General features: G+C 39.2%; 1 protein-coding gene across 3 annotated transcripts; it reads left to right on the plus strand.

Moving 5' to 3' along the window:
- Nucleotides 1–404: 404 nt before the first annotated feature.
- Nucleotides 405–15,390, plus strand: nod1 (nucleotide-binding oligomerization domain containing 1). 3 transcript variants are annotated; one of them, XM_061250030.1, is made up of 12 exons: nt 405–687; nt 1,602–1,823; nt 3,389–3,563; nt 4,661–6,470; nt 6,599–6,682; nt 10,109–10,192; nt 10,511–10,594; nt 10,809–10,892; nt 11,268–11,351; nt 12,148–12,231; nt 13,319–13,402; nt 13,694–15,390. In XM_061250030.1, the coding sequence occupies exons 2-12, from the start codon at nt 1,629–1,631 to the stop codon at nt 13,764–13,766; spliced, it is 2,841 nt and encodes a 946-aa protein (XP_061106014.1). In that variant the 5' UTR covers nt 405–687; nt 1,602–1,628; the 3' UTR covers nt 13,767–15,390. The 3 variants fall into 3 exon arrangements, with proteins under 3 accessions (XP_061106014.1, XP_061106005.1, XP_061106024.1); XM_061250021.1 differs by having other exon boundaries at nt 1,605–1,823; XM_061250040.1 differs by lacking the exons at nt 10,511–10,594; nt 10,809–10,892; nt 11,268–11,351; ... (1 more) ...; nt 13,319–13,402; nt 13,694–15,390 and adding an exon at nt 9,241–9,336 and having other exon boundaries at nt 1,605–1,823.
- The last annotated feature ends 2,641 nt before the right edge of the window (nt 15,391–18,031 follow it).

Here is an 18,031-nt window from a genome sequence, read left to right on the forward strand (position 1 = left end):
CTTTTTGAAATATGGCGGGTGGTCTTTATTTTTTTAATATATATAAAAATTGTAAAGGTCCTGTAGCACCTGTTAAGATACACATGATCATGAACCCTCCCAATGAGCTTACCTAGATTTCCATTTTCATTTAAAAATGAAACTTTTGAATGCAATTCACTTATGGTTAGCAGCTCATATAATAAGTAAACATATGATATAATGAAATATTAAGTATTTATAGACAGGTTTATACAGTTTAAAGCATTTTATCATGAACAAAAAGTCACATTTCCCATGATTCTATTATGTTCTTTCCTCATCGTTCCCTTTTCTACCCTTTCTTCGTTGCTTATGCATGTCACTACTCTCTGTAGTCCTACTCGAATCCTGGAAAACCCCACAGTAGGCTACTTCCTGAAAGCTGTTTGTCACGACCCAGCGCCGACAGCCCATCTTCGTTGAAACGCTTAGACTTAAAATTAGTTAATGGACGAGATCGACCCGACACGATTGTTTGAATAATTTTCATAGCCTACACAAAAGTGCCATACCGGGATGATAGAACAAACGTCAGGAACCCAACTAAGGACTAACGTTGTTGATGGAAAGGGGCGACTATTGCACGAACCGAGGGCAAGTTAGGCTTGTATATGAACTCAGATCTACAGTTTCACTTCCTCTACGATAGCTACAGTTTGATTGATGGTAAGTGTTGATAAAATAGCAGGAGATAGCCTAGCCGGCAGCAGTTTAAAAATAAATAAAGAAATATATATATGTGTATTAAAAATTCCTGGAGCATTGGCTCTTGGCACTTTTGTAATGTCCTTGTTGCTGAATATTCTTGAGAAAATGGGAAGTAGTTAGACTATATTTAATCAGTTGATGGATATCTGACGGTTGAAATCAGAAACTTAAAAACGTCAAATCTGAGAATCTTTCATACTGGGCTAGCCAAAAATCGCACGAACTCGAGATATCATGCTGCCTGCAACCATAGCCTACTCGAGTCTGCGACTGCAGGATCTGGTCACTGTGATTTTCTGTTTTGAACATCGATTTCGGAGAAAATGTCATTTTGATTGAACATAGAAGACTTCCCCATGTCGGTGGATTTCCTAATAACGGATCAGAACAGAAGTAAAACAGGAAATGCGAGTAAAAGAAAAAAGTACAACGAAACACTCTGTAGGTAGGCTAGGCTATAGTCTGATTTTAGCCTACAAGCTAAACTGGACTGGACATTCATACTACATGTCAGTTCTGAATGATGTTAATCGCCCATTTTATGATTCCTAATCATTTTGATAGCATTTTTATTTTTAATTATATTTTTGCTAACAACTAAACATAAAATTTTTGTCTCGTTATATATCAGGTTTGTGAAGTATTTCAGAGAAGTGGCTGTAATGTGCTGTGAAAGATGCATGGGGTAATATTTTGGGGAAAAAAAGGTCCAGTAGCTGCTGAATTTATTTTAAATGTATATATTCTTTTAGAAAGCACTATTCAATCCTACTGCGATGCAATGTAATATCTATATCCTAATATCAGTTTTTTTTGTGTGAATTGTGTGGAATGTTGTAACTGGAGCTGAGGGCTCCCCGCTCTTTATCCAGTAGAGGCAGGTCAGGGAGTTGGAGGGCATGACGAAGGACAGCTTTGCAGGGGGGCATCCCACGGCCCTCCTGTCAACCTGCAAGCTGCTGACTGTGCATAGGGAGCTACTGGTGGGACAGGTGAAGAACATACAGTGCATACTGGACAACTTACAGCTCACTGGCTTCTTCTGTACCGAAGATACAGAGATCGTTCTGCGCTCAGCCACCAAGACTGAGCAGGTACCTGACTGCTGTGCATGCCATTTACTGCACCCCATTTTTCACCAAACAGGTTCTGTGCATAAACCTTTTGCTTCCCTACCCACTCACTCATACGCCACCCCCATCTTCCAATGTGCCAGGTAGACCACACCCCCTACTCAAATCGAGCAGGCTACCTGAAATGTATTGTTTTGGTTTTCCAATCGAAAACAAAGATTCCCAGACTTTGTAGAATTTCTTTAAAGTTTTTCAATAACAAGGATAAGGCAGAATCTTCAAGAATATCAGACTTTATTCTCTAACAGCGATCATAAAGCCGGGGTCACTCTGCGGAGTGACCCAAAATTGTTCAGTTGCAGACAGGCTTTTATACCGTTTCCAACAGGTGTCTCTTTTCACAATGACTTCATAACACGTGATAAGGAGAGTCAACTCTGCTAAGTATGGTGGTACGTGAGGTTCTAGAAATACGTGTTCCCACAACCATTTCAAAAATACGTGTTCCCAGCACCATTTCCCGCAGGGCCCATTGTCCTTCCCCCCCTGTGGGCCCTAAAAGAGTTCCAACACCTCAAATCCTTACTCTCCAGACGGACCACCCGAGGAATCTCTAGTGGTCTTTTTCTCAAGTGCATACAGTGGAAATAATACTTAGTGAATACCTAACAGTGTGGCTTGATACAACAATATACTTTCACATCTCTATGGGTATATATTGTCTGTGCATGTCTATTTATCACATTTATCCGGATGCAATTGCATTTCACCAATCATCAGTTCATATATTGATTTCACATTTGTGGCTACCAGTCACATTGTTTACATTGATTCTGACATTAATATGGCTTTTGATATGAGTGCATATTAGGTACATATTACCATACAGGTATATGATGCATTACATTTCAACTTAATATTTCCAACATTTTGATATGATGTTATTACATTTCAACTTAATATTTCCAACAGTATAGTTCTGACTGAGTATTTTTACATTGTTTTATACATTTAATAGGTAATATATAATATGTTATCACACTGTAAGCTGTAGCATTTGTGATGCAGGGCTGGGGGTGTCCACTGTATGTTGAACAGACAAAAACCTATGAACGAGTATATTTGGCTACATGTCAAACACTCCCCAAAAAAACAGTTTAAACATTACAAAATGAAACCGAACAACCTAAAGAAAGCCTATGGTCCAAAATCCATTGCTCCAACTCCCAGCAGTTCAGTAGCAAAAGAGTCCTTTAGGCTTGGAAGCAAAGGGTTTTATACAGCCCAATGATTACGCAATGGGCCACAGCTGAAGCAATTATCATTCATCACAGTTGTGGCCATGCCTGCTTGTACGCTGTGCACTAGGTGGCAGTTCCATTTCCCAGCCTGGCACCACACATTGCACTAGTAAAAGGTCATAATTTAATTTGGAGCTAATAACATTTACAATGTGATTTGCTGTGATTGTCTCCTCACGAAAATTAGCCTTCTGGCAGAAGGCTAATTTTGATTACACATTTATGGTAAAAAAAAAAAAAAGCAATGTTGTTATATATAAACAAAGAAAAACTGCTTCTTTACAGGTTCGTAAGATCCTGGAGCTGGTCCAGAGCAAAGGGGAGGAGGCTTCCGAATACTTTGTATATGTTCTGCATGAGGCCTGTGATGCATACATTGACCTGCGTCCCTGGTTGCTAGAGATCCAGTATAAGCCTTCTGATTCTATTAAGGAAATACCAGTGATCAATACTGACCCAAGTAAGTGTGCTAAGGACTTTAGTTTCTTTCAGTTGAAGCTGAAATGTTCTTTTTCTTGTAATAAATATCCTTCAGTTTATTTTTACAGGATTATAGTTATAGTTCTGTGCAGTGAAATCATTTCCAAAAGTAAATTATACATTTAAGTTGAATTTCTATTTTGCTTTTATTTTGAAATGCAGTTGTTTGAGCGCAAAATATATCATCATTTTACTTTGCATTTGAATCAACAAGTTAAACTTATTTCACATTCAGAAGTACATTTCATATTGAAAGACTTCCAATGTACAGTTCACAGTTTGTAATTGAAGTAAAATTATTCATTCAAGTCTATATTCAAATATTTTTAGTTAACATTGCCAAGTTTTTAACTAAAAGAATAATGAAATAGGAGAAGGAGATTATCAACTGAACATTGATTTTGTGTCACAGAACCATTTCTCTGTGGATTTGAGGTATCAGTGATGTTTTGGGGCTGTTTTAATCCCAGAGGTTTAGGAGCTCTGGTTAATATCAATGGATTCCACCAAGTATCATCATGAATCTGGTTTACTCTGCCACAAGGCTGAGACTTGGCTGCAGGTGGACTTTCCAGCAAGACAATGACTGAAAGCATACCTCAAAATCCACACAGAAACGGTTCTGTGACAACAAAATCTCAGGCACTGGACCTCAATCGAATTGAAAAACCTGTGGGCTGAAATCAAGAGGGCAGTTAATTAGTGCAAACCCAAGAATGTGAGGGATCTTGCAAGGAACTGCATAGAGGAGTGATCCCAGATCCCTCCAAATGTGTTCCTTAACCTTGTCAAGCATTGAACTCAATGCTGTTATCCTTGCTCGAGGTAGATGCACCAAGTTGATTTTGGTGAAATGTATTTTTTAGTAAATTAATGTATGATTTTGTTTGTTTGAAACTTTAATAAAGTATAATTATAATTATATTGTTTTGTTTTTGCGCATTGCCAATCAGGGGTGGCAATCATTCTGGAGCCCACTGTATATGATTAAAACCTGAGAAAAGCTCTAGTCACACTTCCTTTGTGTTGGGATGCATTTAGTTTTGGTAATAAAATTTCAATGTGTTTCTTTGGCAGTTAGTAAGTATTGCAAAAAATTACGTCATGAACTGGGACAAGACACCCGCTTCATCACCTCATATGCCCAAAAAGAGGAGACTCTGCTAGAGGACGTCTACACAGACACCCTGATGGAGCTGCTCAGTGAGAAGAATGAGAGCCTGGGCTACTTGGACAGCCTGGATGAGCTCTTGGGCCAGCAGGGGGTCTTCAATGAGCATGCTGAGACAATCTTCATCGTAGGTGATGCTGGTGTGGGCAAGTCCATTCTGCTCCAGCATCTCCAAAACCTGTGGTCCAAGAGGGAGCTCCCCAGTATTGAAGCTAAATTCTTCTTCAAATTCCGCTGCCGGATGTTTAGTGCCTTCAAGGAGATGTATGAAATCTCCCTCAGAGACCTCCTCTTCAAGCACAACTGCTATCCAGATGGTGATTTGGATGATGAGGTTTTTAGTTATATAGTGCGCTATCCTGAAACGGTGCTCTTCACCTTTGATGGCTATGATGAGATCCATTCTGACTTTGACTTGGAGAACCTGCCTGAGGTTGTCTCACCTGAGGAGAAGGCTCACCCTCTGATGCTGCTTACTAACCTGCTTAGTGGGAAGCTGCTCAAGGGTTCCAGGAAGATACTGGCAGCCAGGACTGGCACTGAGGTCCAGAGCCGGGTGGTCCGGAAGAAAGTGTTCCTGAAAGGGTTTTCACCAAATAACCTGCAGCAGTACACTGCTTTGTACTTCCATGAGAGAGATTACCAAGAAATTGTGATGTTGCAGTTGGATGCTAACCCCCACCTCTGCAGCCTCTGCTCCATCCCCCTGTTCTGCTGGATCATCTTCAAGAGCTTCAAGCATCTCCGCTCAATGTATGATGACTTTGAGCTTCCAGACACTTGTGTGACCCTCACCAGTGTATTTCTTATGCTGTGTGAGGTTTTCCTTGGCCACTCCTCTCGTCCTGGCCCGCTGAAGAGGAGCACCAGGTGCCCTGCTGACACCTTCAGAGGTGGGACTCGCACTCTAGCAGGCTTTGCAAAGCTAGCCCAACTTGGGATGGAGAAGGGTGGCTTTGTGTTCAGCCAGGATGAGGTCGTCTCTTGCGGCATTACTGCAGAGGATTTGCAGTTGGGCTTCCTGAGACCAGTAAGCAATTATGATAGCTGCGGGAACCCAGCCACTTTTGAGTTCTTGCACTTGACCCTCCAGTCCTTCCTTTCTGCATTCTCTCTGGTTCTGGATGAGAGCACTGTCCCTATGGAAATCCTGAAATTCTTTACTGAGTGTGAGTACCAAAAAGATCACCATTTCCAATTGTGTGGCCCTTGTCTGGGAAGCTCCAAACCCAAGGGCAAGAACCCCTTCCAGACTAATGAGCACCTCCAGTTTGCAAACCTCTTCCTTTGCGGACTGCTCTCAAAGTCCAGTGCTGGCCTGCTGGAGCACCTAGTCCCCCCGTCCTCACTGAAGAAGAAGAGGGCGGTCCTTAAGTCATATTTGGCAAACTGTGTAAAGTCACACCTGAAGGGCCTGCCACGGCACCCCAGTGAAACTGAGGGCTGCAAGGTCCAAGTAATGCCCCACTTCCTGTGGATGCTGAGGTGCATCTTTGAGACTCGCAGTAATGATGTAGCCCGGGTGACGGCCAGAGGGATCTCTGCAGACAACATCAAGTTGACATACTGCAACATGTCCTCTGCCGACTGCAGCGCACTCAACTTTGTCTTGCACCACCACCGCAAACATCTGGGTGTGGACATGGACAACAATAATATCAGTGATTATGGTGTGAAGCAGCTTCAGGTCTCCTTTTGTAAGATGACCGTGATCAGGTGAGGAAGTCTGTGTGTCTTTTGTTAGTACTGTACAAAAAAACTTTAACATTGTCATTGGGAGGAAGGCAAAGATGAGCAATGGACTTTCCTGCATCAACAGGCAAAATAAGTCTTTGTCTCCTTAGGTTGAGTGTCAATCAGATCACAGACTGCGGCATAGAGGTATTGGCTGAAGAACTTGTAAAACACAAGGTGATCAAGGTTCTAGGGTGAGTGTACTCCTTAATATATGAACTTAATCCAGGGTTTTTCCTGGCTCAAAATCAGGTATCTCAAACAAAATCATGTTAGCCAACCACAATTCTTTGGGAAAATGTATTGTCTGAAATACATACGATTCATATAGTAGACACATGTTCTTCTTTTTTGTCATTGTCTTGTCCTTGCAGTGTTTATATATGGTAATCCTCTGTTCTCAATACTTTTGGAATTATCTTTATTTTTTTAAACACCAGCCACATTTGGAGGAATATATGCAGGAAAACCCTGACACCCCCAGAAAAGTGTTTGCACTTCCCCTGCCTGTCACCCTCCCCTACCTCTCTGTCCCAAACTCCCTCTCCTTGCAGTTATACTCAGACAGCAACAGGTTGAGAAGATCATAAAAAATAAATACAATAATCGCAATAATACCATCTTGTATACTAATATATCCATTATGGTCCATTGATTGAAGTTTTTGTGAAATACCCAACCCCCATCAACAAGTCAAACACATTACATACATTTTTGCCGATGCGCAACAGACTCTAAATGCTACAGTTTCAAACAGTTTTAGTTGTCACTTCTATGATTTTCCCGTCATCAGAGCTGAATTTATACAGAATGTTCTTACACACGGATGGGGGTAATGCATTTTCTCTGCAACTACATTAAAAATTCTTGTACTTGGGCTCATCATGTTAGAGAGAGCCGATGCAAAACGTAGATAATAGCATTTCTATGTACAAGTACTTTTATAGAAGTATACAACGGCGATACTGACAACAATGATAATTTCTCCAGATAAATTCTAAGTAAACAATGGACATTCTTTCAACGTTTCTCTGAGTTATCACATTTTTATAATGAGAAACTATTCTGCATTTGGTCCGCTGGACACTTGTGAAAAGTGACAAGTGACAATACATTACCTTATTTCTTGTAGTATGTGGATTTCCAAAATGCAGAGAAGGTGAGGTCCCTTCTACCACCCACGTTACAAAATAAGGAACTGATGTCGGTAAAGCAATGGTATCTTAAAATAGGTTATACATATGGAACCGTGCATTTTAATGGTTCCAAATGGTATATCCTGTTACCATAGTGACTGAAAATTGCACCCTGAAAAAAAATGTATGAATGCAAAAAAACCCTTGCTGGCCCAGGGTGAGACTTAAGGGGTTAAATGTGCTTAATGTTTGTATATTTAACACGCTAAAACAAAATGTTTATTTATTTAGAGGAAGCACTGGTATTACTGTGCGTAAAGTGGCACAGCAGATCAATAAATTGTATTCAAAAGCATGTCTGTTGTAGTGTGAGATTTCATGTTGTGACATGGTGTTGAATAACTAAAGTGGTACCTGAAATTATTCTTAGCGACTTCCCGATATATGGGCAAACATTGATGTATTGCTGCTTTCATGTATTCCGTTATAAAAAGTGTAAATATAAAAAGGTTTAAAGACCCTGTGCAGTCAAAATCATGATTTTATGCTTTGCTTATATTATGTCCCGAGATTATAAGGTTACTTACACATTGATGTTAAAATTATTTCATACACGTATGTAATTGATTTGATTTCTTTTCCAAAAAACTGTGCAATGCTCGACATTGCCGCCTGGTGGAGTATTTGGTATTCGTGGTTTTGAGACCGCAATCGTGATGTCCCAAATGCTTATAATTTGCATTGACCAATGTGCGGTGGTCAAAACGCTCACCCAGTATGAATATCCATGTAGTGTGCTCTCCCAAGTTCAAAGCCATAACCAAATTCTCACTTAGATATTGCGCGGGTCTGCTGCTTTAGCAGAACTATCCGCTTCAACAATGCCTTATTATTGTGTTATTAAAGATTGCAGAGATAGTAATACATCTTTTCGTGCCTTGCCAAAATATCAAAGTCTCCGAAGGGTCTGGGTCAATTATATAGAAAAGAGAAACGGTGCAAAGTTAGTCATATCGACGGTACTCAAAAGTACACCTTTTACCCCTAATTCATTGTACAGTTGTGAACAGAAGAGGGAGGGTTTTGGAAAGACAACGGTTCTAAAGCCAGATACAGCGCCAACTGTAAATCAAGATCAATATATGGGTTGTTTGTCTTTTTACTTTAGGTGTTTTTACTTTAGGTGTTTCGGTAACCATCCGTTCGGGCTAGATATGCTATGAATCGAGTCAAGCCAACAAACTGTCTGGCTATTGATAATTTTGCTGATGTAGCAATGAGCTGTACTTATCTTGTGTAAATATAGCTAATATTAGCTGGCGAGTGTAATGCTACTTTATTCTCCAGATTTTTGTATCATTACATCCGCAAAAAGAACCAATTAATAATGTTATTTATAACTTTAGTGTCCTAAATTGTACCCTACTGGTATATGATGGTATTACCATTACGTTACGTCAGTATTACGTCAAGCATACAGATCACATTAAACTCACCTCCCCAATTTAATTGATCACTAGCTATCGATAATGTAATCTGCTAATTTAGAGATGAGCTGTTCTCACGTTATTTGTCCGTCTTGTCTAGCTAGCTGATGAGTTTACTTTATTCTCCAGACTGGCATGCTGCCGCCAGAAAGAGACGTGGGGTGTCAGTGGGAGCCACAACAAATGACAAGGTTCTCTTGCTAAACGTCAATCAAGCAAGCTGAGGTCAACACATCCATCAATCTATCCATCTATCTTTATCTATCCATCTAACTTTATCTATCTACTTACCTATGTATCTATACATACATACTTAGAATTTGGGTTACCATATACTAATCTAGTTAGCTAGATGATTATGGCGGAGTGTAGTCATCGCTAATGTTGCGCTAATACTAATCGATGTTGCGCTAATACTAATCGATGCTGTGCTGATACTATAGCGAGCTAGCTAGCTTGCGTAACGTTACATTTACCATTCTGAGATTGGTTGATCAGCACGAGTGCCTTCGGGTCCCGCTTCACTGATTGCAACGGTTTTATTTTGGCAAGGCCAAGGATTAAGAGCATGGGCTCATACTTCTACGGCTCAATAATAAAAAGTTTTTGATGTACTCGATTGCCATTATTACGGTTGTATGAGAACTAGCTAACGATGGGAGTGTGCGGCCTTGGCTGTCAATCAAAAGTGAATACATAAATAATTAGGACAGAACTGACGCCCTGCCAGTCTTGAATATGCTATATTAAGAAATTCAGCTTTTACACCAGAGCAGGGTTTTTATCTTTCTTTTCAAAGTCTAATTAGTAGCTGGGGAAATATATATATAGTAATTTAGTAACTAAAGGAACAATTTATATGTAAGAAAAGGGATGCTGCACAGGGACTTTAAATGTATATATGTATATATAAAAAAACACATTTTAGTATGTTCAGTATCGGCCAGGGTAAGCTTTGTGTCATTCAGAATCCTAATTATCAACTTTTCTTTTGCAGGCTTTATAAGAATCAAATCACTGATGTTGGAGCCAAACTGATTGCACAGATTATTGAGGAATGTCCCCATCTAATGACTCTTAAGTATGTATCAATCTAACATACCCTATAACAGGTCATAAGTATTGCCCTTTTTTGTGGAATGTTGACAAATATTCCTTGAATGTGCCTGTACATGCTGGAGTGCCTATTCAGATGTATAATTTCAAATATGAGTCAAAGATAATTATTTTGCATCCCATGCATTGCTTTTTAGAAAGGACATTGATATTTGATTCTTGTAAACATCATATAAAAATGCATTTTTACATTCATGGTTGAATTTTCATTATACACTATGATTGGAAGGAAATAAAAAATGTTTTGATTGATTGTGGACACAAAACCTGTTTGTTGGTCTAGACTTGGCTGCAACAAGATCACAAGCGTGGGAGGGAAATACCTGGCCAGTGCAATTCAAAAGAGCAAATCCATCTTTGATGTGGGGTGAGGTTAAAGCCTATGAAGCATTATTTTTAATTATTTCTTTAGTTTACTCTGTCTAATGTGGGTATTACCATTCTGAGTTAGGTAGTGGGATACATTTTTCATTAAAGTTCTATCATTTATTATTTTGGCCATTTGGACATTATCGATGGAGCTTGATTAACTCTGCATGAGTATGCAAATGTTTCTATAGTGCTTTTTTTCTTGCGGCCAGAATGTGGGGGAACACCATTGGGGATGAAGGAGCAGGAGCATTTGCTGCAGCCTTGAAGAATCATGCCAGCCTCACCAATCTCAGGTGAGAGAAGTATTGTTACACAAATAGCTTCTGGCATCTCATTATGTTATTGCAAACTGAGATGAGTTACACTCATTTCAGCAATTTCAGAAGTGAGCAATAATCATTTCATTTTGTTAAAATAGCTGAGGTGTTGGGCATGTTTTTTGACAGGCTCAATACACAAAAGACATCGTGTTTACCTTAACAGACATTTGGAGGAACACAATACAGTTAATAACATAAAAAATATTTAACCTGTTAATGTAGTGGTTCACTTCAAAGGAATGTGTTGGTTTTGGTCTATTTCTCTGAGGTTATTGGTGATTAATCACAAACATATTTATATCCATGTTGGCCATTTTCTGTATGCTTAAAATAAACTATCATTCACAGCCTGTCTGCAAATGGCATCACCTCAGTGGGAGGGAGGAGTCTGGCAGCAGCATTAAAAGAGAACACATCTCTTCACATCTTCTGGTAAGCAAATACACACACTAAGCACTTTATTAGGAACACCTGTACACTTACTTATTCATGTGATTATCTAATCAGCCAATCATGGGGCTGCAGTGCAATGCAAAAAAGTCATGTAGATACAGGTCAGGAGCTTCAGTTAATTTCAATATCAGCCATCGGAATTGGGGAAAAATGTGATCTAAGTGATTTCAACCTTGGCATGTTTGTTGGTGCCAGATGGTGTAGTGCAGATGGAACACAGGGACCGGTATCTCAGAAACTACTGATCTCTTGGGATTTACACACGCAAGAGTCTCTAGAGTATACTCAGAATGGTGCGAATAACATCCAGTAAGCGGCAGTTCTGTGGACGGAAATGCTTTGTTAATGAGAGAGGTCAGACTGTGCCAGTCTGGTCAGAGCTGACAGGAAGGTGACAGTAATGCAGACAACCACATGATGCAGAAGAGCATCTCTGAACACACAATGCGTCAAAACTCAAAACTAAAAAGATAATAGGATACAGCAGCAGAAGGCCAATAAGACAAAAAATATATCTAAATACCTAATAAAGTGCTCACTGAGTGTATACTGTAGCATCAACAGTAAAATATCCAAAATCCGTGGCTGTTTTTTTCATATTCATTCTGCATATACCTTCCATATCTGTCCTTTGTGAAAAATGTGAAATATGCAAATATCTAAATGGCGAGCATTGTTAATCTGCATGGCTTGTTCGTTCGTCAGTATTATGTATTACATGTATTAAATAACCAGTGATTAAGAAGAATCTCTTTGTGTGCCTGTATTGTGTCAGGTTGGTTCAGAATGAGCTTACTGATGATGCTGCCACAGACCTTGCAGAAGCAGTCAGGATCAACTCTGGATTAAGATGTCTCTGGTAGGATTGAAGCACAAGTCTACACATCTGCAGTTGTGGAGGTTTTTGTGGTTATGGAGAGATTGTAATGTTACATGGTATAGCCAATTTGTATCAATTTGACTTTGGGACCATTTTAATGTAAGTGCTATCTCAAGCTGTTCAGTTACATTTTTGCCTATCAAATTAGTGTTTTATTCGGCAAGTAACAAGTTATGTTGGTTAAGTCTCCTTTCATGTTTTAATGTGTTACCAAGCTACTAGCTATAAATATAGAAAACAATTGAGAATGAGTAACAATGAAAGGTCTGCCAAGCAGCTAGTCACCTATTTTTAGTCACCTTTCACCTGCATTCATATTTTACCTTTACTTAACCAGGTTAGTCTCTGATGTAATTTCTAAGGTATGTACCTGTTGTCAGGATTCGGTACAGAGGAACCAAACGCAGATTCAGGGATAACGAAATCAGGCAGGCTTTAATGATAAAGGGGCAGATCCAAAATGTTACCACAAACAGGCAATGGTCGAGATGCAGGCAGACAGGTACATGGAGGGCAGGCAGAGCGTAGTTGGGAAGATGGGCAGAGTTCAAAACCAAGAAGACAGACAGGCAAAGGTACCAAACCAAAAACCAAAAACGGAGTCCAAAAAACCAGGCAGATGTCAGAACCAGAAAAATCCAAAAGCAGAACAGACAGGAGCAGAATATAACAAATACAGGGCACAGGTATGGGGGAAGCTTGAACCAGGATGGGGAACAGAATACAGAAAGACAAACTAGCAACAAGAAACTGAAAAGGACAGGTTTAAATAGACTACTAACAAGCAGTCAATGAGAAACAGGTGAACTGAATGGCAAGAGACAGGAAAGAAGTACATATAAAAATAAATAAGACAACAAATGAACGAGGGAATGAAACTGAAAACAGACTGGTGGTCACAGAGGGAAACGAGGCAAGGACTTAGACAGAAATCTGACACCTGTAACAGAACCATTACTGTATTTCTAGTTTTGTTTATTTCAAATATGGCATAGAAGACATTTTCCCCTTTACCAGCCTGTGTGACTGATTAGTGTCCAGGTAACACGTTGAGTCTTCTCCACAGGCTAATAGACAACCAGTTTACAGTACACGGAGCCAGAGTACTGGCTGACGCGCTGCCTTCTAACTCTTCCCTTAAAGAGATCTGGTAAGTGACATCCCAGCCTCCCAAGTGCAGTGGGCATCAAGAGCACAGTTTAACCCAACTATCACTCTAGTTGGAGAATATGGTTATATAATAATCAGTAAAGGGATAAGTTAGCATATTATTGTTTTATGAGCCAGGTTGCTTTTTGGTTCTTTGTATGAGTTGTTGTCTGTTAATTTACTAGTTCAGTGGTAAATTAGATCCCTACATTAGCCTTTAAACCTCATTTATAGCAAAGAAATGAAAGATGAAAAAAATGTTTTGAATGCATTTTTTCCCCTTCCTCCATAGTATGAAGGGAAACCAGCTCTCTGAGGAGGAAAAGAAACTATTTAAAATGGAGCCCCGGCTGCGTTTTTCCTGACCAATGAAAATGAGGCAACTTGAAAGTCTTTTACCCCAGAGGTTGTGCATACACTCAGCAAGCACTTCAGCTTCGACCAGCCTGGCCATTCTCCTCTGACGTCTCTCATTAACAAGGCATTTCTGTCTGCAGAACTGCTACTCACTGGATTTCATTTTTGTTTTTTTGCACCATTCTTTGCAAACTCTAGAGACTAGTCTCCTTAAAATCCCAGGAGATCAGCAGTTACTGAAATACTCAAACCACCCTGTCTGCCACCAACCAACGTATCTACATGAATGTATGCATTGCACTACTGCCACATGATTGGCTGATTAGATAGTCGCATGAATGCATAGGTGTAAAAAGGAAAAATGCTTGTGAGTGTATATGTGCCTGTGTATGGCCAAGTGCCGGAAACACGTATTCTAGCCCGTTTGTGTATTTTATATTACGTATTGTATTTTTACGTGTATTAAGTTTTTTTTTTTTATTGCAAAAAAGTTTGTATTATGTAATTGTGTGCATTGTAGCAAAAGTTATTTTAATGTTCTTCAAACACTTTTTTATGTTACAATACTAATTGTGGTTTCATTTTGAAATATGTAGTTGCATTGATATGTGAGAAATTGGTTTGTACTGTTTGAAGAGGGTCATGTATACACTTGAATTTGGCTTAATGCTACTTAAACAGTGTTCGTTTGATACTTCCTGTTTGAAACTAACATTGGCTGCAATAATGTATGGCACTTAAGGCTAAAGTAACACAAGGATGGATGAAGGTTCACCTTTGAGCAGGTAGCCATAACTACAGCATGGGTCACAGTATATCCTGCAGGCTGGCAACACACCTCACCCTGCACTCAGAATATGAAGTACCCGTAAGCCCTATGAGAGAGGAAGTTGGAATAGATCTAATTTGCCCGCAAAAGGTTGAGTGCACTGGCTCCAGATGTGATCTAAATTAAATATTAAATCTGTTCATGAAGATCTTTTCATTTCAACTCAAATTTGGCACACCTAAATAAATTAGCAGCTCAATTTCTCTAGTTGCTCATTCCAATGACTTAGTTTTCAAAAATACTTCTGCAAAGGCTTTGCTCATGTTTCCTTGCTCAAAAAATCTTTGAGAGACTCCTAGCTCCTTGAAGGAACATTTAATGGACTGGAATTTCCTTAAAGACTATCAATTTCCAGGACAGGCAAACAACAAGGAGACAGGGAAGGATACAATAAGCGATTAAAAGAAGTCCCTGGTCTATAGACATCAAATGGGATTTTAACCTTTAAAACAAATATGAGATATGGTCCCTTGCATTGCCACATTACTATTGATGAATATGAAGGTTGGAATGAACATAATAGATGAATAGTCTCCATTCTGATATTATCTGGCTTTCTGATACTGCACTCCCAAGTTTCCCACACAGCAGTGTTTAATTGCTAGGTAGGAACAGTAGAATATTTCATGTGCATCGCTAATGGTATAGTATTACACATAGGAAAAGAAAGGTGTCTGATTTGTGTGCAATAGATTATGGCTTTCTCTTTGTTTCTCAAATATTGTTGATTCAATGCATATTCTCGACCTGTAAATATGTTTTTGGTAGGCTGATTAAAATGCAGACTGTCAATGACAAATGTACATGTAGCATTGTTTGCACCATTACTGCAACATTCCGTTTACAAAGAACAACTGCATGAAAAGGAAACATGAGATTAAGAACAATGTCCGTTCAGTTTTGTTAAATGAAAGAATGCAAGCAGTAATTATTCCATTTGAACAAAAAATATTTTTCTATCACCCCTAATTCACAAGATACTCAGGCACAGCTAGACACTCACCAATGTGCTTTAAAAGATTTTACTCTGTTAATTTCACATTTCTGTACATACTTGTTTTGTACATAAATGGAATGTTATAACACACACAGCACAATTATTTAAAAGTTTATAATGATCAAGGTATGTGCTCTCAGCTTGTCACATAAGTACCATGGGCAGCATTCAAACAGATACTCTTGCATGTCTACAGGTAACCCATGCATACTTTGACGCCCACTTCAAAGTACACAGTTCTTTTAACTCACTTCCTCCCATTGTAATAAATACTAAACCATGTACAATATAGCCACACCTATAAATAGCTGCTGATTAAAGTTGGGTCCCAGTATCAGCAAAAAAACAACATTCTGACCGTTATGACAACTAAGCAAATTTGTGTAGTCTTTTTCTAATTTTTAAATTGGACTAATGCAGGCTCAGATGTAGCAAATTTTGCACAAGCAGCAAATCTAAATATTTTCAACAGTGGAAGAAAATTTTTTGTCTTTTTGCTGGCATAAATATATAAATGAAATATATATTTTTTGAATCTGGTAAATTAGCTGATTAGCTCAGCTGGAGCTCAGAAGGCGACAGTGAAGTCTTAAGTATTTGGACAGTGACACATTTTTTGTTTTCCCTGTTTTCACTCAGCAAACCAACAGTTGATATAAAACAATCACAATTTTCGGGGCCCAAAGGTAATTGGACAAATGAACACAAACTGAAATAAAGTCACTATGTTCATTATGTGTTCCAAATCCTTTGCAAACAATGAATGCCCCATAGATATCACCATATGCTGGGTATCTTCCCTGGTGATGCTCCGCTAGGCCTGTACTGCAGCCCTCTTCTGCTTTTACTTGTTTCGGTCTTCTCTTCTGCTTTTGCCTTCAGTCTGGTCTTCAGCAAGTGAGATACTGTTTTGTATTTGTCCTGCTGCATGGTGAAGCAGTCAGTTTTCATCCGATCAAGCGTTTCATGCATTTGCTTGAATCTGACATGACAAGAGGTTTCCATATTCTTTGGAATTCATCAATGAACACAAGTGAGGCAGTTCCAGTGGTGCCTTACATGCGCAAGCCATAATACTACCTCCACTATGTTTGACAGATGAGGTAGCATGCTTTGGATCATGAGGTGTTCCTTTTTTTCCCTCACACTTTCCATCACTGTGGTGCAGGTTGATCTTCATCTCATCTGTCCATAATACTGCCCTATCTACAGAATTGTTTATGTCAATATTTCTACTCCAAGCTCTGCTCAAACTGTAACCAAGCGATTCTATTCTTGACACATCTCATATGTTTGCATCTTGTGTTGAGCCCTCCGAGATTATGCTAACATGGTCTTCTCTTGATGTCTTTGACACATCTACTTTAGGCCTACATCCAGTGTGTTCTTCATCCGTTGAACAGTTACAAATTTATTTTTCTCTACCATTCAAAGGATTCTTCTGTCATCCAGTACGCTGATCTTGCATGGTCAACCATGTTGTTTGTCATTGCTGGGCTCACCAGTTCATTCTGACATGATTTATTATGACTTTTCATCCTAATGATGGCCTGCTTTACTGGCATTGACTCTTTGGTCCTCATGTTGAGAGACAACAACAGACTCCAAATGCAGATGTCACTAGAATCAACTCTATTTTAAGCGCAAACTAACAATGAAATTGAATGCACCTGACCCAGAAACCGTTACATTTGGTCCCCTAAAATTGGGGGGACTATGCATACAAACACAAAAAATCCTACACTGTTCACCCAATATAGATGTAAAAACCCTCAAATTAAAGCTACAAGTGTGCATTTCATATACATTTTATGGAGTTCAGAGCCAAAACAACAAAAAATGTGTCTGTAGATTTGCTTGGCAACTGTGAATTTGGCCTGCATGGCTGATTTCCTACATTGGAAAAAGGCTAGTATTTATGTACATAGTCCTGCATTATTCCACTTACTGCAGTCCATAACTGATAGCATCCAACCCCATTCAGTCACAGCTGTTGGAGTTGCTGCTGGATTTTCTAATGAAGCAGTCCTGTTGTACCACAGGTAATTTAATTCCCAACCTTTGGGTACAGAGGCCAAAGTAATTTACCAAAGTAGAAAAGCTCAAAACATTCCATTAATTTGTTTTTCTAATGTCTGAAATGGCTCTTTCCCGAGTTTAAGATGACAATAGCAGCATATACCATATACCATATACCATTTATTTGCCATACTGGCAAATAAATTTCCACAGTTTATTAGGATTTGTCTGCATGTCCTATGACTGGTCACAGGTCCCTTCTTTTACAGTAAAAACACCAGACACTACCTTCTCAGTCTCATGTGATTCAGTACAATATTTAGCAGCATGTTTTCAAAAGCTGTCAAACCCTTTAATAACATGTTTCAAGGCCTTTTCATTATTGGGGTACAGGGAGGGCACTTGAAATGTGGTGAAATGTGTTACGA

This window comes from Conger conger, chromosome 1 (assembly GCF_963514075.1).
Source record: "Conger conger chromosome 1, fConCon1.1, whole genome shotgun sequence".
In the NCBI taxonomy this organism is placed as follows: domain Eukaryota; kingdom Metazoa; phylum Chordata; class Actinopteri; order Anguilliformes; family Congridae; genus Conger; species Conger conger.

What these genes read in the sequence shown, in the direction of transcription:
- nod1 (XM_061250021.1), top strand. An exon ending in AAATCCATCTTTGATGTGGG is followed by an intron (nt 10,595 to 10,808) that starts GTGAGGTTAAAG and finishes TCTTGCGGCCAG; the next exon opens with AATGTGGGGGAACACCATTG. An exon ending in TCTGGATTAAGATGTCTCTG is followed by an intron (nt 12,232 to 13,318) that starts GTAGGATTGAAG and finishes TCTTCTCCACAG; the next exon opens with GCTAATAGACAACCAGTTTA.